General features: G+C 38.3%; 1 protein-coding gene across 2 annotated transcripts in view; it reads left to right on the top strand.

The window, feature by feature from the left end:
- SSBP2 (single stranded DNA binding protein 2) overlaps positions 1–21,058 on the top strand; it is a 424,376-nt gene extending 403,318 nt beyond the window's left edge. For both annotated transcript variants that reach the window (XM_036741120.1, XM_036741118.1), the window contains exons 15-17: positions 2,352–2,380; positions 8,464–8,562; positions 20,340–21,058. In XM_036741120.1, coding sequence (XP_036597015.1) covers positions 2,352–2,380; positions 8,464–8,562; positions 20,340–20,369 — 158 coding nt within the window. In that variant the 3' untranslated portion in view covers positions 20,370–21,058. The remainder of the gene's footprint in view (positions 1–2,351; positions 2,381–8,463; positions 8,563–20,339) is intronic.
- The last annotated feature ends 252 nt before the right edge of the window (positions 21,059–21,310 follow it).

Genomic DNA, 21,310 nt, shown 5'->3' with positions numbered 1-21,310 from the left:
ATTACTCCAGTATCTTTGCCAAGAACAACCCAAATGGGGTCATGAAGAATTGGACATGACTGAAAACAAATGAACAGAACATAAAGGTGGAGCTACCTTCTTTTGTTTTGACCAATCCTATAATTTGTCACAAACAACCAGACATAAAGAATTCTGACACGGTAAGTTTTATGCCGTGAAAACTCAAAGCTTACGCTTCGGTTCCTTTTCTGTCTCACAAGGGGGTATGTCAAAAACCTAGACAGGGCTGTGGGAAGGGAAGGGGAGACACTAGATTATTCACACTGTATTGATAGTTGCAAAAGCCTTTGTGTTTATTAAGGGTGCATAGCTACCAATTTGCCTGGATTTCAAAATATTTATAGAGCACCTGTTTTCCAGAGTATGATTTACGTCTGGATGGGCAACCCCATTTATACATAGTCCTTAGACAGATATTTGGGTTGAAAAATGAACTGGATGCATAAATGAGTAGGAAGAGTAGAGGAGGTTATGTTGCTCTGAGAATCTACAGAGTGCTTTTAATGAACCCAAGCTTCCCCTCAAACAAAGTCCCATCTTTTATAAATTCAAGAGTTTTCTGGTGACACTTTATGGCTTCTAGCCATGTAATGCCACAGGCTCCAGAGAAATTAAGTTATGGGTCACCAGAAGGTCAATGGAGAGGCACACTACATGTAAGTAGGCTGCAAGCTATTATGGCATATCATGCAGAGGAAGTGGCATAGACATTATTAGAGAAATGTATGACCAGAAGAGGAGGTGGGCATGTAGAGAGGGACACTGGTTAATTGCTAGCCCTCATGCCTTTAATGATATCCTTGCAATGTCTAGAGATGTAGATTAGCATTCCCCGCCCCCCTGTACACACACATGTTTCATGAAAGCCCTTTGAAGGATTTAAGGGAAGACATGAACAAGAGTCACTCAATAAAAACACAGTTAGTTTGAGGTCTCCATTGTTGGTAACAGGACCCACAGTGATAAGTGAAATCTCTCACCCATGGAAGTTTCAAAGATCACTTTCTCATGTTCTCCTTTATTACAAAGTACCACATTTTCTTTCTCCATCACTTTGCTTCTGATGAATAAACTTTATTAGTAGTGAGCTTATTAATAAAGTATATGATAGCTACAAACATGTTCTTAGTTATAATATTCATTAGACTAGAAACAATTTGCAGAAGCTTTATGTGTGTTTGGTAGACGGCTTCTTTCAGTGTGGCTAGCTAAAATCAACATACTTTCAATAATACATGTCCTCTCTCAGAAAGAATTTATTATTCCTGTTTAGTTCTAGCTTTTAAAATAAGCCCTGTCATTAGAATGTATTTTTAGAATGATTATGCCAAAAATTACTAGTGTTTTGTTTTAAACTACAGTTCATCTTTTGCTATAGGGCCACTGCTCTGCAGTAATGGCTTGTGTAGAAACTCATACTCCCCCGTACAGAAACAGGAATGAATTGTTATCATTTTACCTTTCTTTCATGTATCTTCATAAAAACAAAATATCTTAGCTATTTTGAAGATATAATTTTGAAAGACCAACCATAACTATGAAATAATTCTGTGAAGCTCCTATGTATTTATAGAAGGTTTAATATGAAATTTTTTATTTTGATTACCATGGGAAAATATTGGTCATGGTCTTTTTGATCATGTCTCTTTTCGATGGTTTCCAAAGTTCTGTAGGATTTTATTTTTTGAAAAACAGTTCTAGTAGACTGATCATGCAGTAAGACCCAGGTTCAAGTTCTAGGGCCAGGTCATCTTGGGCAAGTTACTTAAGCTCTGGGTGCCACTTAGCCACTATCTTAACCTGTAAAGTTGCAAAAGAATGTCCAGTCTGCCTCATTGAAGTGAGATTTTGTACTAGATGGTTCCTGTACCAATGAAATCATAGCTCCAGATTAGTAAAATTAAACAAAACAAAACAAAATCTATCTGGGGATAAAGACGTACCTGAAAATCAGACTAAGTGAGACATATTTGTTCCATAAAGAAGTCTACACTTCCATAAGAGTCTTATTCATGAGCCCTGGTAAGGGTTTCACCGTGGGGTTGTTTGGTTTTGTTTTGTTGTTATATGCTTTTGACTTTGTTTGCCAAGAGTAGAAATTTTTCATGAATTTGCCACCATGCGCCAGGAGTGACTCCTGCCTACAAATTGGAGGGCCAGAGATTTTTTATTTTAGATTCACAACAGAGGATAACTATTTGAGATGTGTGCACTGAAAAATACATTTGAAGCACAGAATATGAAAATTTGGAAAATAAATCTTACTTGAATTACTTAGATACTAATGAGGGTTTTGTGTGTGTGTGCGTGTGTTTTATTTTTTCTTTCAGGCTCAGGAGATATGGACAGTATTTCCAAAGTGAGTATGTTGTGTATTTTTTGTTAAATATTTAGTTTGAATTGTTAAATTATCTTATGAGCTTTATTTTTAACCATGATAGCTTGATGTTTAAAACTGGTTGGAAATGGTAAAATGGTTCTTTTGACTACCCATGAATATGCCAGTGGCTATTAACAGAACCTACCCAATGTGATTAATTCATGTCCATGTCATAACAAATTTAGTCATATTATATTGTTATTTTATTTAAAAAATTAATACCACTGAGAAAATAACATTTTGAAAAGGCAATAAAGTTTAGTCAAATATCAGAAAGAGGTAAACTTGAGGAAATTATATGTTATATTTCATAAAGATATCAGGCAAGCCTGATTATTTAGTGATTATTCTCATTTCCCTAAAATGGAAAAAAATCAAAAGGAGTTTATATTAAAACAAGGAGAAAGTGGTTATTACAATAGCATGTTGTCTTTTTACTCTTAGTTATTGGTGGTTTAGGAATCTAAAGATAAGTTTTTAATTTAAATGTATATTTTATTTCTAAAGAACACCTCACAACTTTGGGTTTATTATAAATGCAAAAAAAAATTCTATTCTTGTTAGAAGTACAGTATAGCCAGGGATGGTGGCACATGCCTATAAACCCAACTACTAGGGAGGCTGGTGGATCGCTTGTGTTTGGGGATTCTGAGCTACAGTGCAGAAAGCTAATCATTTGTCTGTACTAAATTTGGCATATATGGTGAATCCTTGAGAGCAGGAGTCCCCAAGGCTACCTGAAGAGGGACGGGAACTAGTCCAGGTCAGAAATGAAACAGATCAAAGCTTCCCTGCTGGTCATCAGTGAGATCAAGCCTGTGAGTGGCTACACAACTTTCAACCTGGAAGAGATAGGGAGACCTAGTCTCCAAAAAAAAAAAAAAAACAGACCAAACCCAAACCAGAATAATAGTACAATGTAGATATGACTGATAGGAACTATTTATTCACTACCAATGAAGTGAGTGCGTTGGACAATTGCTTTTCATCTAGAAGTTATGGAAATTCATTAAAGGACCATTTCATTTCCTTTAATTTGTCTGTGCTACTGTAAAACTGAATGACTTCCCCAGAAGTTGAAAATAAGATTGTATGAGAAAATACTGTTTTAAATTAAGACCTCAAGTCAAATGTTTAATTTGGAATATGACAGCATGTCTAGGTTGTCTTATTTTGCATAGCAACAACAAATTTGGCAAACAGCTAGGACACCTGTATTTGGGGCAACCAAGAAGGCTTAAGCTCAAGTATAAAATCATTTATTTCCTTTGCATGGCACTGTCTCTCTTTCCCTTTCTTTCTTCTTTCCTTCTCTTTTCCTCCCCCCCCCATCCCATTTGGAATCCAAAAATAACCTCAATCATGGTGGATAAGCATAAAAGTAGCACTAGAGGTATATTTTTCCCAAGGGAAATGAAAACCACAAGTTTTGAAACTAGATCTCGTAAAGAAGCAGCCCCATCAACCCTCTAGAGCCCTTGAAAGTGTCTCAGAGTCACTCAGAATCTCTGCAAAAGTCTCCATCAGTTTCCTCACTCTAGCAAAATAATCTTTTTTTCTACAATCCCATTCCCTAGTCTAATGTCTTCCATACACTTTACCCTGTGTTTCTAACAGTCTTCCACCTGACAATCCAGCCATTCACTAAACATTTATTGACACTTCCCACTGTTTACTGAGCTGCTCTTGGGTTTATCAGCCGTGTATATGATGGTGGTTTTTAGTTCACAAATGGAACAAAGTGGCGGGTTGGGGGGGGGAGAAAAAGAGAAAAAATTCCCTTTTTTTCTCAAGCTTTAGCATTCAAAAGAAATAAAAACTTTCCAATTTAGTTTTATTATTTTTATCTTATTTAATTACCAGTATTAAAAAATACTGTTTTCTACTTTTTTTTTAAATTGCAAATCTCCAATATTATAGCTATACAGTGGATTAAGCAGACTCCTATGAGCCTGACAGAGAACACACACACACACACACCTGTAGTAACACACACATTTACACAGGGAACTTACATACACATTCTTACGCATGAAGATATGGATTCATATTAATATAACATTTTCTGTGCGAATATGTGTTCTAGCAAATGAATTGTAGGCTTAGCAACATAGAACAGAATAGGTAAAACATCAAGATATATGCCACCAGGCAATTGCTTCCAAGATGTGGAATTGATTGTACATAATAACAACTCAAATTTATATAGTTAAATTTACACACACAGACACACGCGCGCGTGCATTTGGAACATTGAAGATTGACAAAAACGCTTTTCTCAAAACAGCTGTGTAGGAGTAATATTAGCTCTATTTTTTAGTTTAGTTTAGTTTAGTGTTAGCTTGGGGAGGGATGAGGTGGGTTGGTGGAATAGATCGGACTTGTGTTCTCATTGGTATTGGGAATTCTCCACGAGGAAACTCTCTCTATCAGTGCAGGTCAGAACCTGGTCTGTAACTTATGGTCCTAGTAAGTTAACTAAGATGAGTGAATATCACAGAAACATTTCTTAAACCCCTACTTTGTGCAGGGTCCTGAGCTAAGAACTGAAAGGACAAAGATGAAAAACAAGAGTGATTTTTCATCGTCCCTAGAGGGGCAGTATGGTCAAATAGCAAGAGCGATGGATTTGGTGTCAGATGACCTGGCGCGGGAAGGGGGGGATCAGATCTCACCTCTGCCAATATCCAGTCCATCGGCTCTTTTGGCCTCATTCTTCTCATCTGTAAAAATAAGGGAGTTTTATTACATGACCTCTCAGATCACATCCAGTTCAGATGATTCTATGAAAAAATTCCCTTGCCCTCATAGAGGTTGCAGACCAGTGGAGAGGATACCATGTAATTATACAAATCAGTATAATTCAAGGTAGAATAGGATTGTGGAGATAGAGCTGAAAAGGAGCCTTACTTGGACCCTATTAGTCAGTCATCTAGTCTGACTCTCACTTTACAAGTAAGGAAAAGGAGACCCAGAGAGGTAAATCAACTTGCCCAAGTTCACATGAGCAGCACACAGCTGAGGCAAGATTCAAACCTGGGTCCTGTGGCTCCAGATGCAGTGCCCTGCACCCTCTCCATTCTGTCCCCTGCTGCCTAGGAAAATGTGGGCAAGACCTGAGCTTGAGTAGAACAGTGGAAAGAGCGTTGGATTTGGTAGTAGCCATGGAGTTGGATCCTGGCTCTCTTGCTACCATGTGACCTTAAGCAAATAAACCCCTCTGGGCCTCTACTCTCTCATTCGTAAGATGAAGGCTTCACCTTTCTGGTGTCATAGAACCTTGGGGAGTCTGGTGAAGCCATTGGGTCCCTTCTCAGAAAAATGTTTACATATGCATTAAATAAAAGCCAGGGGGTTATAGAGGAAACCACTTATATTGAAATGGTTGGATTTTTGGAGTGCATTCTAAATAGGCAGCAAGGGAATAAAAAGTTTAGATGCCTAAACTAAAGGGCCTTGTGTTGCTAAAAATAATTCCTTTAAGTTTCTGCAAATACTCTTTTTGGGGGATACCTTCTTCCCTAATTATACTGCAGCCCCCCGCCAAGGCCCTTGAGTCCAGCTGAGGACTGTGCACTCAAAAATTACTTGCTTTGATGATGAGTCAGAGCATAATAAGTGCACATCACTGAAGAGCTCAGTCCCTTCTCAGAGGCTGCTGTTGAGAATGCTGTGCAGGTTTGTGACCTCATTGTGCCATTCACTGATCACTTAGAGCACAACTTCTGTAAGGAACTTGTAAGAATTCGCCCCAGAGGACCCCTTGTTATTTCCACAGCACATCCTGCGCATTTCTCTTCAGGTAAAATGATTTTGCCGTCTCATTATATGACCGTGCGGTGACAGCTTAGCGAACTGGGCAGGACTGGGTGGCCCAGTCCTTTACTTCTTAACGTGGCTTAGTCACTTACTTTCCTGTCCATGTTTTTAAAAACATATCAGATAGGATGTTAATGTTGGTCTTGGGGAAAGTGACTTCCCCCTTAGTACATCTTAGTGGAGTTTCCTCACCTGTAAAATAAAAGAATTGGACTAGCTGAGCTTTAAGAACCTTTCCAGCTTTAGACCTGTGACCCTGGCACACCCTTTACTTAGGTGGGGGAGGGGTTTGTGTGTGCCAGAACCAGCTAAGATTTCTATATTAGCTTCCTCACACGTAAAAATAATGCATTATTATTGCTTTAAATATTTTGAGTCAGCCCTTTGTTTGAAGTCAATTAAACATTACAGAGTGTAAACCATTTGATCAAGAAGTGATTTACTGTAATATCTGATCAATCCATGCACTAAAGAATTCCCTAATACAATTAAACAGCTAATACAGCTCTCTGAGCACCTCATTTGCTCCATGGGAAGTTGCCTTGACATGAAGAAGAGTAGAATACATTTTGTAAGTTTATTTAAATATATATTAGTAATTTGGGATGCATTCTTTCAGTTTGTCACATATCTAATCATATTTAATAATAATAATAGCAATTAACTTCATTTAATTTGAAAATCAGAAAAATTTAGACCTTTAAAATCCTAAGTAATATTATATTTTAATGAACTTCATTTGAACCAAGTCAAAGATCAAATTCCTGTTTTCAGAGTTTATTATGAAAAATCACTAATAAATTATTATTAAGTACTTTTAAGGTTGATACCTTCATAAATGTTTAATGATTTCAGTAACAGTCTATGCACGTTCATTTTAGAAATGCAAGTGCTTTTTCTCTGTCAACACATAGGTAAGTTACCTATGTGTATTTTTTGGTGAGGGTGCAGATTTATAGGAAAAATAAAATACTGTTTATGTCGTTCACTCTTGCCCATTTTTTATTTTGTTCTACCCCTGTGAAATTTAACAAAGCGCAGAGTTCCAGTCGACTTCAGGTCCTCTCTGCAGGGTGCAAAGTAACAAGATACAAGCCCTACTTCACTTCTGCCTTATTGCTTAACCAATTATTTTAGGGTTTTTTTAAGTTCAGTAGTATTTTATTTTTCCCTAGTTACATGTCAAGAAAATTTTTAGCATTCATTTTTACAGGATTTTGAGTTTCAAATGTTTCTCCCTCCCCTCTTCTGAAAATGGTAGACAGTTGATACAGTTTATACATGTACCATCATATAAAAATATTTCCGTATTAGTCACATTAATCAATTTTTGATTTAAAAAAATTAGCAAAACATTAAACTGTTAGCCCCACCTCAGATAACAAGTAAGGATTTAACCGAAAGATAAAAATTGAGACATGAAATGGAAGTGCATTCTGCATCTTTTGTTGATAGTGAAGGCATCATGTTTCCTGGCAAGGCTAGGGTATGTTGCAATTTTGAGACACTAGACACAATTTACACCCAAAATGCAAAAATTTACTGCTATTTCAACATTTCATTACTTTTCTAAGGTAAGGCATTTTATTTTTTATAAAAGAATCAAGTAAATCTCTTAAGATGCATGGCAAAATAAAAAAAAAGTTCTAATTAACTTTTAACTTCTGAGCTTCACGTTTTCCTTTAAAGGATGCATAGACAACAAATTCTTGAGTTCTTAGGTGTTTCCTTTTGTGGCCAACCACTGTAGTTCACTCTCTTTTTCTTTATACATCACATAAAATGAAAAATTGTTGAAATGGTGTTGCTATGCAAAATTGAGTGTAGAATTAAAGGAACATGCTCATTAAAACAGTGACCTTTTAAGTTTGATTAGTAAAATTACCAAGGGCAGTTACTGCCCTATTATGCCTCATCAGTAGGTAGGTTCCCTTCGTAGTTCCCCTGCTGAGAATGTGGTTTAAAGTCTCTAGGATATTAGGAAGTCTGTGAGCTAAATGTGGAGATTGGAGTAATTATTTCTGAAACTAGGAGAAAAAAAAAGTTGTAGCGTGTGCTATTTTTTTTTCATTTGGGAAAATATTTGTGTTTGTTAAGGTACAAAAATGAACTAATACTCGATGCCAGAATGCTCAGATTAGAAACGTAGGTGGGTCTGTCTCCTGAGAGCCTAGAGTCATTTGTGACACATAGTACAAAGCAAAGTCTTCAGCAATGCCTTATTTTATGCATCTTGTTTACAGAATTCTCCCAATAACATGAGCCTGAGTAATCAGCCTGGCACTCCAAGAGATGATGGTGAAATGGGGGGAAATTTCTTAAATCCTTTTCAGAGTGAGAGTGTAAGTATTTCTTTGTTATATTATTATTCAGCCATTAGATCCCGAAATAGGAAAAGTGCATATATCAGTCACCAAGCATTTATTCAGCACTGTGCTAAATGCTGGGGATACAAAGAAAGCAAATTGTATTTGGATGAAGCAAAGGACAGACAAATTTAAAATGACGTCTCAGTAACTTTTAAGTGACTTGCCATAATAAATTTCTATGGTCTACTTTGTTCTTTCATTTTCCTGTCCTCTACTCACTTTCTTTTAATTTTTTTATCCTGAATGTAATACCCAAAAAGTAAGCATTTCTACATACAAAGCACAAAATAAAACGAGAATTGGTTATGAAACTATGAATCTCTATTCAATGCTGCTTTCTTTTTAAAAACATATATAATAAATTCAGCATTTTACTATCAAAGCTGTCCTGCTTGTCTGTACTTCCTTCTAAACTTCCTTCTGTTTTTCTTGTGTACATTAAAAAATATATATGTGTGTGTGTGTGCCTATACATGTACATACATACATACATACATACATATATATATATATATATTTCCATGGCCCTCTTTTTCTTTTCTTCATTTTAGTATTATCATTGGCAACCCTACTCCGCAAATCCCATTCCTGAATTGTAAACAGGGGGAAATTCCTTGTAACAAAAAAGCATAGTAAAGAAAAACAAATCCACACAGTGGTCATCTCTGTCAGGAGGTTGGTCAGATCCTTCATTGTAGGTCTTCTGGAGGTCTGTATAGCCATTATTTTGATAGGTTCTCCCCTTTTCCTCATCTCATCACTCATATACCTCAGCCACTATCTCTTCCTTCTCCCCTATCTCACATGATGAAATGGCCTTACTCCTTACCAAGGCTAACTCCTATACCTCCTCAAGAAATCCACTTCCATCCTTTCTCCTCCAGAAGATTGCCCCGTACATCATCCCATTCTATCACTTATTTTCATCCTCTCTCTTTCTGCCTCTCTGTTCAGCCCATAAACATGCCGCGTCACCACCATGATGAAAAGACCCCCACTTGGAGAGGAAGAATCACCTTTATCCCCACTAACTATGGCCTTGTATTTCTTCTGTCCTTTGTGGCTAAATTCCTTGGACAGGCCATCCGCAAAGAGGCGCTTCCCCTTTCTCTCCTCTCACTCACTTCTTAGCCCCCAACGGTCTGGCTTGTAACTTCATCATTTAACTCAAACTGCTCTCTCCAAAGTTACCAATAATTTCTGAGCTGTCAAATCCACTGGCATTTTCCTAATCCTGCTTGACTTAATGCTTCTGCAGCCTTTGACTCTGTAGATCATCCTCTTCTTGATACTTTCTTCCCGCTAGGTTTTCAGAAAACTGTTCTGTGCTGGTTTTCATCATACCTGTCAAACCACTCCACAAACTCCTTTGCTCGACCTTTATCTAAGTCATGCTTATTAACAGTAGGTGTCTCAGAGGATTCTGTCATAGGCCCTCTTCTCTTCTCCCTCTATACTACTTCACTTGGTCATCATCAGCTCCCATGAATTTAATTAGTAATTTAATCCAACCCTGTCCAATAAACATTTATTAAGTGTGCTGGGAATACCATTAATAAAAGAAAAACAGTCCCTTCCCTCAAAGAGCTTTCAATTTAAAGGAGAAAGCAACACATGAAATCAGGCAACAAAGAGAGGGGGAGGGGAAGAAAGGGAGTGGGCCTCGTGTTCTGTGGAGCTGAAATCAGGCAGAGCAGCAGATACAAAGTGGAGTCATCTGAGACTTGACAAAGGAAGGCATTGGGAGGAGTTTGGTACTCTGCCCTCCAAACAGAAGGGAGATGGGGTCAGTGGAGGCTTGAGTTAGCAAATGGGAGGGGCATCCTTTTCTCTAAAGATTGGAGCAAAAGAGGAGAGGTTAGGGAATGATGAAGAGTTTTTGAGGTTTGTCATGTAGGAAAAAAAGAGGAAACTTAAGATAGATAACCTCTGTTTTCTCAGTAAAGTAGGAAATGTAGTATTCTGGATGAGAGTATCAAGGAATAGGTATGGGATGGGAAATTTGAGAAGAGATGGGTCCAGAAGAGCCACTGAGGGGAGCGTGACAAAGAATCAGTAAGGGAAGAGTAAATGGATTGATTGTTACGCAGCCCATTTGAGGTTACATAATGTAAGTGTACAGGTAACAATCCAGTCAGCATGGTTACTTACTGTTGGCGCCTCTAGAAACAGCCATTGTGTTAAAAACAAGGGGTGTTATCTTCCTGTTGTGCTTTTCAGCATCACATGAGTAAGAACAGAGATGGCAGATGGTGTGAATAGTCTGGGCTTGTGAGTGGCAGCCCAACAGGAAATAGGAGCAGGAGGCCAGAGATTCAGTATATTTGAATTACTCGGCAAAATTAAGATTCAGCAGAGATGGGCCCACTGGGAAAACATAGAGGTGGAGCGATTAGATTTCCTAATGAAGAATAGGTTTAGGAGGAGTGAGGGAAAGGGAGAGAGGAAAGAAGAAAGAGAAGATTGTGTAACTGGCAAGAAATTTGAGAGTACTTCTGAATCATAGAAATAGAATATCACTATATGTAGTAAAATTTGATATCATAGGAGTTAAGGAGCTGGGAGGCCAGGTCTGTTTGAGGGAACATTGAAACATACATTGAAATCCCAAACTGTTAAGACAGTGGTGGGATTGGAGAAGACTGAAGGCCAAGTATTCATGTCCTTTAGGAAGGGGCAAAGGATGACTTAGAGTCCAGTAAATGACTGTAACAAAGATCTGGACCAAGTGACAACAAAAGAATGAACCTCAAAGGAAGAGAGGCTGCTGAGCGATGGTGGTAAAAGAATCAAGGGTGAAGAGCCCCGGATGTCAGCCTCTTGGCCCAGCATTTGTCCAAGGCAGTAACTACTGATAACACCCTTTGTTCTTAACATAATGACTGTTTCTAGAGCTTCCTCAGACATAGAGGCCAGCAGTAGAGCTGCTTTTATTTTCTTGGTTATTATTCACAGGGACCCAGGACCTTATACAGCCCTCAAATATATAGTGCTTTATTGTTTACCAAGTACAAGGTTATGGATGAGGAAAAAGAACTCAGACCCATGTCTTCTGCTTCCCGGTCCAGTTATCCAGTTAGACCACCTTGCCTCTCACTCTGCCTTGTCACAGATTTAGAACTAGGGGACCTCAAAAGCCATCTAAGCCAAGCCTTCGATTTTACAGATAAAGAGCCCTAGGCAGTTAAGAAACTTGTCCACGGTCATACAGGTAGTGACTATCTGAGATGAAATTTGAACCCAGATCTTTTGATTCCAGACCTATTGTTCTTTATGCCATCCCACACCAATTTAAAAGCACTAATTTATTCATCTCACAAATATTCATGTCTAAACTCTGCTAGAGCCTCTACATCAGTTAAAATGTTGTGTAATTATGCTTAAGATCATGGGGAGAGGCAGAATATCCCATATTTGTGAACAAGTAAAACCAGCAGTTCCATGGAGATAATAAATATTCTTTTCATTCACAATGTTATTGTGAGGGAAGGATAGTGTAGTTCTCAAAGCCTTATGTAAATGGGAGCTTCTGTTTCAAAAAGCTAACTAGTCTGAACATGAGAATGGAGAAAGTGGGAAACATCTGAAAAGGTGCATGTTTTGTTTTGTTTTGTTTTTTGCAGGGGGGAAGGCAGGGCAATTGGGGTTAAGGTCACACAGCTAGTAAATGTGTCAAGTGTCTGAGCCCAGATTTGAACTCAGGTACTCCTGACTCCAGGGCCAGTACTCTACTCACTGCATCACCTAGCTGCCCCCAAAGGCACTTTACATAGAATTGTGGGACTCATTTTTCAAGTCATGGATCTTCCACTGGTTTTATGCATGGCTGCAGCAGGCTATCCAGATATAGCATACTTTTCCCATAGTTTCTTCAATTAAGGTGCATCCTTTCTGCTAGCAAGGAAGGTCAGGGTGTTATCAAAGAACCAGAGAACTCCAGAGATTCTGCTGGGCATTGTTTGATACACTGAGGCTGACTCCCTTTGGAGTCATGGGCCAGCTATTAGCTTTCCTCTGGCAAGGGACCCCCTGCAGCCCCTATCTTTACCTGCTACTCTGTTGTTTGAAGGGTTGACCCAGGAGGCTTTTTTTCTCTCTCTCTAGCTTCCTTTTGCTCCTCGTGACTGTCCACAACCTCTGAGTCCATACAATTTCTCAGGGAAGGCCAGGTTTTCCCAGTTTTTTCATACAATATGAGGGCAAGATTTCCAAACTCCCTCTTCTTTCTCTGGGTACTCCTCTCCTCTTTCCTTGGCCCATTCTACTAGTTGACAGGCCCATCCTCTGCCATTCATGTCTTCAGATAGATACCATTTATTCCTCCCAGCCATTCAAATGGCAAGGGAGAGGGAAGGTAGAAAGATTCTAGCCCCACCCCCTTATTATATGCATGGGAAGGAAAGAAGTTAAAGTAGGTCTTTCACTCCCCCCAAAATATAAGCAAAGGATAGTCTTTTAGATGCCAGACTAATGTGTACAGTTTGCAGGAGCAGCAACGTCCTACCGGTCCGTTCTCTATCACCCCCACAAAAGAAAGCAAAAGGACAAAATTGCCTTTTAGGGCACAAACAGTTCTTTTCACCTTGATAGCATCCTTGCCTTCTTGTTCCCCTGCTTCTTCATCAGGAAAGGTTGCCGTCATGCCAACCACCATGGTTACCATTTTCATTGTGAATATCATTGGCTTTCCTTTGATTTTTAATTTATTTTAAATTTTTATCTTTAGTTCCAAATTCTCTCTCTCCACCCCCTCCCCTCCTCATTGAGAAGGCAAGAAATATGATACTCCATATATATATACATATATCTATAGATAATAGATAGATGCAGTCCTGCAAAACATTATTTCCACATTAGCTTTGTAAGAATAAAAGCAAGAAAAATAAAGTGAAAAATATGCTTGAATCAGAGTCCATCAATTATTTCCCTGGAGGTGGAGAGCATTTTTTATCATGAGTCCTTTGGAATTCTCATGCATCTTTGTCTTGATCAGAGTTACCAAGTCTTTCACAGTTGATTATCATTACAATATTTCTACCAATGTGTACAATGTTCTCCTTGTTCTGCTTACTTCACATTGCATCACACATAAGTCTTCCTAGCTTTTTTCTGAAACCACCTCCTTCGTCATTTCTTGTAGCACAATAGTTTTCCATCACAGTATACCATAAGTTGTTTAACCATTCCCCAATAGATTGGCATCCCCTCAGTTCCCACTTCTTTGCCATCACAGAAAGAATTGCTATGAATATCTTTGTACTATGGGTCCTTTTCCTTTTTCTGCGGTCTCTGAGATACAGACGTGATAGTGATATTGGTAGGTCAAAGGGTATGCACAGTTTTATAGCCAATTGGCTTTCTTTCTATATCATGGTCACCTTACATTTCTGTTTGAATCCCAACTGGGGAGAAAGAGGGAATGGCATGGGATGTACAGGCTGGTTGGGATGAAAGAAACAACAAGAAAAACAACCACCAAAAAATCAGAATGCTTTAAAGAAATGAAGAAGACAGCCTATTCCAGTAAATTTCAGTGCGATCAAAGCAAAGCAGGGATTGTTTTACATGAAGGATTCATAAAGAGAACATTTTCCAGTGTAAAGAATATGCAAATTTTATTTGCTTTGCACAGACAACTTGAAGACACACATTTTTGGAACAATCTATCCTCTCAGGATTATGACACTACTTATCTTAGAATAATTATATTAAACTATCTACAAAATGGGACTTCCCAGCTCAGAAACTCTGCTAAGTCAGCAGATTGTGCAAAACAGAAAGGAAGCCACTGCCTGGACTCCTTTTTTTTGAAGGAATTATAAAGACCTTTTCAGAAGCAAAGAATGCCCCCTCATATACATGATCCCCTAAATTTAGGTTCATCTTGGGAAATGCTTCTCAAAAGGCTTTGCTGCCAAAAGAAACTTTTTAATGATTCAGGTGGATAAGGCACTTTGGTTTATTTCGTTAACTAGTCTCAACAGAACTGTTTTTATCTTTAGTGTTCACAAAGATCAGCTAAGCAAACACGATATTAAAACCAAGATCTTGATCAGAGACTTCCACAGGGTCACACAGGATCTATGATCCTGCCCCCCTCGTTGTCGTCAAGAAATCATCATATCCTTGTTTAACTTGACCATTAAAAAGACTAAAACCTTTAAAATTGCTGAATTTCATTTTATTCCTAGAGTGGAATGTACTGGCACACATGTTCTCTTTTTTCATGGAAAGAGTAAAATGTCATTTAGATGCTTATACATACAAATTTAGTAAGATTCAAAGTGTTTTTGCAATATATCAGTAGGAATTTACACATTTTATTTTGACTTTTAAGTGTTTTCTCTGTTGGATACCCTGGGAACATGGATTAGATAAAAAAAGAGAAAAATCAACATCCAAAGTTTAAAATGCATATTTTCTAGTTCACTAATAGAAACTGATGGAAAATGTTTTTTAAATGAAAAAGTAGAATATGCTCCTGTCCATAAAAATTAAGCGCCAAGCATTTATCTAGTTCCTACTCTGTGCAGGCATCTTATGAGACTTCTGCCCTCAAGGAGCTTCACATTCTCCTAGGATTGTGCACCATTCATGAATGAATATAGGATGTACACAAAATAAATACAGAATGATAGTGGGAGGCTCCAACTGGGACTGTCTGGCAAGGCCTCATGGAGATGACCCTTGAATAGGAGCTAGGGTTAGGGCAGTGATAAAGAGAGAGAGCAGTAGAGATGGACTATCTTGGAGTTCAGTCATTTTTCAGTTCTGTCCAACTCTTCCTGACTCCATTTGGGGTTTTCTTGTCAAAGATGCTGGAGTGGTTTGCCACTTCCTTCTCTAGTTCATTTGACAGATGAGGAAACTAAGGCAAACAGAGTAAAGTGACTTACCCAGGGTCATACAGCTAGTGAGTGTCTGAAGTCACATTTGAATTCAGGAAGATGACTCTTCCTGACTCTAGACACAGCACTCTATCCACCACACCATCTAGCTGCCCATCCTGAAGTAGGAGGCCAGTTTATCTGGAACTAGAATGAACGTGGGGTAGTAGTGTATTATTTCAGAACGATAAGCTGGATCCAGACTGTGAAATGTCTGAGGATTCTTGGTGGCGTGGTGGCAAAGAGCTCAGTCTATCTCTGTGTGTATATGCAACATAGTTTCAGCATTGCATTTGGTAATGCTTTGAAGTAAAATCAAGTTTATTAAGCTCTGAATAACCGAATAGTAGTGCTGCCAACAAATTTACAAGAGCCATTTTATCTTCCGTTTGAGGGGAAGCAACCTCACAGATAGTCTTGGAACAGAGCCGCTAGATAGCACAGACGTTTCAGTAAGTCATTTCATCGAGACAGCACTACAATAGAAACATTACAATGTAATATCAGTATAATATACCATGAATGTTTTATGTCTCTCTACATGATACTCTGTTTAACACCTGCCCCCCCTTTACTGCTAGGGAAAAAAAGACAGTCCCTTCCCCCTTTCATTTCTTGCTCCTTTTTTGAAAGATGGGGAACAGTGTCAGAAATTCTGTATCATTTGCTCCATTGGCAAGGCCCCACCCCCATTTTCCTATAAATTCTGTGACTTCTCCCAGAATCCAGGAGCTATAATAAAAGCTACATATTCAGAAAGGCAGCATGAGATGAATAGTTTGCTGCCATAGAAGTGAAAATTGCATATTGCTGATCTAGATAATTAGACATAATAGACAGAATCTAGTTTATTGCACCAAATGCATTTAAAGTGACATTTGCAGTTATTCAGACTATTCAGAAATTAAATTTTATTAGATGCTTCTAATTTCTCAGTATCTTAATGTTCCTAGCTGATGCTTTATTTCCCTGTATCCAACACTCATCTTTTCTAATGTTCCACCATTGTTACCCATTTCGCTTCTTCCTTGGACAAATCCAGCTCTCAGGCTCCAAATCAATCTGACGATAAATGTCAGTCTTTGTGATTTGCTCAAGATTGGCCAAATATCAGTATTAACAAAAACCAATTTTAATAGATGGATCTTATCACAACTCATATCAGTGCTTGATGCCATAATATATCTCTGCTTTCTACTTTCCTTCTATACTATTAAGGACAGATGATACTTAAGTTGATCAAATAGCTTCTCAAATGTTTTTCTCAGTTACTCTGTTTTAAGTGTCTCCTGTTATAGAAATCAAAGACCAAGCATTGTTAGCAAATTCATGAATTGTTCTCTCCATACTCCAAGTAAACAAGCTAATTGCCTAAGAGGCTATGTTTTGATTACAAGTTATTAGTGACCACTAATAGATGAAATTATTCTTACATTTCACAAACATATTTAAATTCCACAGATCTTTCAAGAAATCAAGGTCAGTTCAGTTCAGCTTTTAGAATTGAAGTGAGATTAGAAGGATAATAAATTTTACAAGTGTTCTTTCTTGCTATAGCTTGAATTCCATCTATAGCTGAGGCGTGCGCACATCTATTTTTAAACACACTCACGTAAAAAGAATCAAATTGACATTAATAATCTCTCTCTTAGATTCCATGTGAAAGCAATAGTATCTTCTTTAAACACGCGTCTTACTGTTTTAATATTTGAATGAGGTAGACTTCTTTAGCACTGTTAAAAAAACTTTAATGAAAATGGTCATGGAGTGAGGTGGTCTGATTAACTAAATGTGCTATTTAATTCTAAATTAAACAGGATTTCCTTTCTTCTGATCATTTTTTAAAATATTCCCAAAATATATGGCTATCCTTTGCTGTCTTAGTAATGCTGGATATTTAATCTCTGGTAACTGACAGTCTTATAATGTCTCAGGATCATTATGAGTGTTGTCCCTCAGGACAAAATAGTATAGATGTAAAATGATTAAGGTGAATCTCTTCCCTGAAAGTTTCCCCTAAAAAGAAAAATCTGTTACAAGCTTATTTATTTGTCTTTTTTCCTTTCTACCTTAAAAATGAAGTGCCAGCAAATAATCCAGCTAATTGAGGCTTCTCTTTAGTTAGGCTCTAGCTACAATTGAGGTTATATTATGTTCCTGAAATTATTACTTTTATCTGTAAGAATCTGTATGGTGAATACACCATGTGAGTGAATGAGATACACCCATTTCAGCCAAAGGCCCAAATCGAAGGCTCAGCAAGATAGATTCTTCAACCTGGAGATTTTGGATTCTGGTTAGCTTTTCCCCACTACCACCCTGTGGTTAAAAGGGGAAATGATTTCTGTGCCAGAAAACTAATCCCTCCCTAGTTTTTCCTCTAATCCTATTGTGCCCCATCCTCTTCTTTTGTCTAATGTGGTCTAGTACAGAGAAGTCACTTTCACAACTAAACTTTAGACCAAAATTAGAGAATTTCAGGGTACAAATTATATAAATTTGAGTCAAATCACAAAAAGACCAACATTACCCGGTTGGGTTGGAATATATTAAAAGGATTATATGGTCCTTTTCCAGGTTCTTAATGTCCTCAGACCATGGGTCATTTCCTCCAGGCCCCCTACCTTCAAGGATACAGCTATTCTTACTAGACCATGATTTTATTATTTAATTCAAGGCCAAACAACTTTTAGCTCATCTTCTGGTCTCTGGAGGAATAATGTTCTTCCCTTTATCTAGGCCATTGCAGGGTAGGAGACAGAAAGGATATTGAATTTGTAATCAGACGACCAATTGGCGTTCTGGTGCCAGCTCAGCCTATTGGGTAGTGTGACCTTCGGGGAGTCAGTAAGCTCTTTGACCTTCGGTTTCCTTATCAGTCAAATGCTTCTGAGCTCCCTGACAGCCCTCAGTCTCTGGTCAAAGCAGGGTGCTGGATAGAAGCTTTTTTAAAAATAATGAATTAATTTTTAGTTTGCAACATTCACTTTTATAAGATTTTTAGTTCTAAATTTTTCCTCCCTCCTTTCCCTCACTCCACCTCAAGATAGCCTGCAATCTGATATAGGCCATACATGCACAATCATATTAAACATAATTCCACATTAGTCTTGTTGTGAAAGAAGCATCAGAACAAGAGGGAAAAACCGTGAGAAAGAAAAAGAGAGAAAACAGCCTGCTTCGATCTGCATTCAGACTCCATAGTTCTTTCTCTGGATGTGGATGGCATTTTCCATCATGAGTCTTTCGGAATTGTCTTAGATCATTCATTGTACTGCTGAAAAGAGCTAAGTCTATCAGAGTCAGTGACCACACAAAGTAGCTGTTACTGTGTACAATGTTCTCCTGGTTCGAGCAGAGGCTTTCTTCATCTGCTTCAGCTTACTTAGGTTTTGCCTCCTTTGAAATTTATTTTCTCTCCATCTTCAGTTCTTTTTACATGTAGCTTTTCCTCCTTTCTGCTTTACACCAGCTCAACCTAGTTTCTAGTCAGACTACTCTTTCTCCCTGCTCCTTTTTTGAAAATCACTTCAGCCTGCCCTGCCATCCTCTTACCACCAGCACCTCTGGTCTAACTGAAGCTTCCCCAATATCTTGGTGCCTGGGTTCAACTTATTTAACCAAGTTTCAGTGATACACAACACACCTTAACTTGATAAAGAGAATTAGAGCCTGGGAATAAATCCAGGAAGTACCTGTTGTCTGACTTTAAAATATTTCAGACAGTCATGATTATACATTTAGATTGTAATACATAAACCTCCGCGCCCTGATCTGAGATCCCAGTTCAATCTACAGTCACTTTTTGGGGGGAAAGAAGGCATTTTTGTATGCCCCTAATTGGTAATACGATAAGATGATAGTAGACCAGAGGGTAAAGCTTTCAGACACTCGGGAATATAGCCTCATTTACAGAGCAATAAAAAAAGCAATTGGCGTTTAATAATTATACTATTTTCTATCCATATTATTGGAGAATTGTGGTGTGTGTGTGTGTGTGTGGTTAACTGCTACAAAGTGACACTTGGCCCCTGGACATAAAAAGGTATAAAAAGGAAGCCCTTTTTCAATGCTCTGAACCATGGACTTTGGGGAAACATGATTCTTCCACAATTACTAACCTGGACTAGGACCATAGATCTGGAGCTGGAAAGGGACCTTACTGGCTGTCTAGCCCAATCCCTTCATTTTATAGAGGAGAAAACTGAGGCCCTGCGACTCCAGGGAAACCACTCTTGGTGATGTATCACTCACGTTAACAACAACAACAGCAATGATAATACGTTTATGTAGCGCTTTCTATGTGCCAGGCACTGTGCTGAGCACTTTACAATTACCTCATTTGATCCCCACAACAGCCCTGGGAGGTAGAGGCTATCACTATCCCCATTTTGCAGGTGAAGAAACAGGCAAACAGACTTGCCCCGGGTCACACAGCTAGTAAGTGTCCAAGGTTGGATTGGAGCTCGGGTCTTCCTGACTCCAAGCCCAGCATTCTGTATCCACTTCACCACCCCGATGATTTTCCATGAAACATGTGAGAGTCCATTAAAGATGTCTATTCTCCAGTCAGCCTCCATAGAGCTAAGTGATTAATTAACACCCTCCCTGGCCTGAAGGGGAAATGAAAAGTGGTGGATGCCTAAAGACAACACTACAAAGTTTGTGGTTTTTTTTTAAATAGGCCAAGTCTGTTTTACCTTACACGTTTTATGGTCTTAGAGCTTTTGCTCTTCAAGGTTAAACTTGTAAGTGTGAGAAGAAAAAAAACAAGATGCCCAGGAACTCTTATAGCCCTGGAAAAGCACGTCAGCGGTCTGAGCAAGTCCTGTTGTTACAATATGGATTCCTCTTTTCTTTCAGTATTCCCCGAGCATGACAATGAGCGTGTGATCCATCCCCAAGCCTCCTCTGACAACAACAGTGAGTCAGCCTTCTTCACAGAACTACTCCAGAAGAAAATTACTCATCACCGTGTACAGTTTAAGAAACAAAAGGATCTCAGTCACAACCAAACCAACTCTATTTTTTTCCTGCTCTCTCCCTTATTTTGTGAAGAAAGCAGGTGCAAACGTGATACAAACAACTGTACGGAGAGGCATATTAAAATTGCCCTAAATTGAACTGCAAATAATTATCTGTGTATGTATATGTGTGGGACAATGAATGTACTGTATATGTGTATGCTATATAGACATATACATGCACACATACATACATGTATCCACAGGACATTGTAAAATAATTATCACATGACATCTTAAGTAGAAATAAGTAGGGACTTTTATTCCGTCTTTTTTCACGTTTACATTTTAATTATTAAAAGTTACTTTTCCCTCCCCCTGAACTATTTTGTGCTGTGTATATCACTGCTTTATATAAGTTATTTTTTAAGGTGAATTCAGATGTTATGGTTTTGTAAATGTCTGCGATCATGGATAGGAATAAAATTGCTTATTTGAGAGCTTTCATTAAATGGTGTCTGATGCAAGTTATCCTGTGAATCACAAACTGTACTGTCTCAAGAAATAGAAGAAAGCTTGTCTTGATTTTTATGTCAAAATCTACCGATTTCTCACTTACTTTTGGTGAAAGATTTTTTGTACTTTGCCCTTAGGGGGGAAAAAGGGGACTTTAAGTAAGGCCTGATGCAGCACATTTCTGCAATTTTGGGTGGAAATGAAGGTTTCAAATTTACCTTAGTTTATACAAGAAACTAGCATTGCCACAGTTCTTTTACAGTGCAGCAATAAAGCAGCAGTTGTCCCATTTCCAGAAGCATATTTTTTGCTTGCCATAATCAGCCAAGAAGGCATAGCTAGGACATTTACTTT

The sequence above is a fragment of the Trichosurus vulpecula genome, chromosome 1, assembly GCF_011100635.1.
Source record: "Trichosurus vulpecula isolate mTriVul1 chromosome 1, mTriVul1.pri, whole genome shotgun sequence".
NCBI classification, from domain to species: domain Eukaryota; kingdom Metazoa; phylum Chordata; class Mammalia; order Diprotodontia; family Phalangeridae; genus Trichosurus; species Trichosurus vulpecula.
The sequence above is the reverse complement of the archived record's forward strand: the minus strand, read 5'-3'. Positions and strand labels throughout refer to the sequence as shown.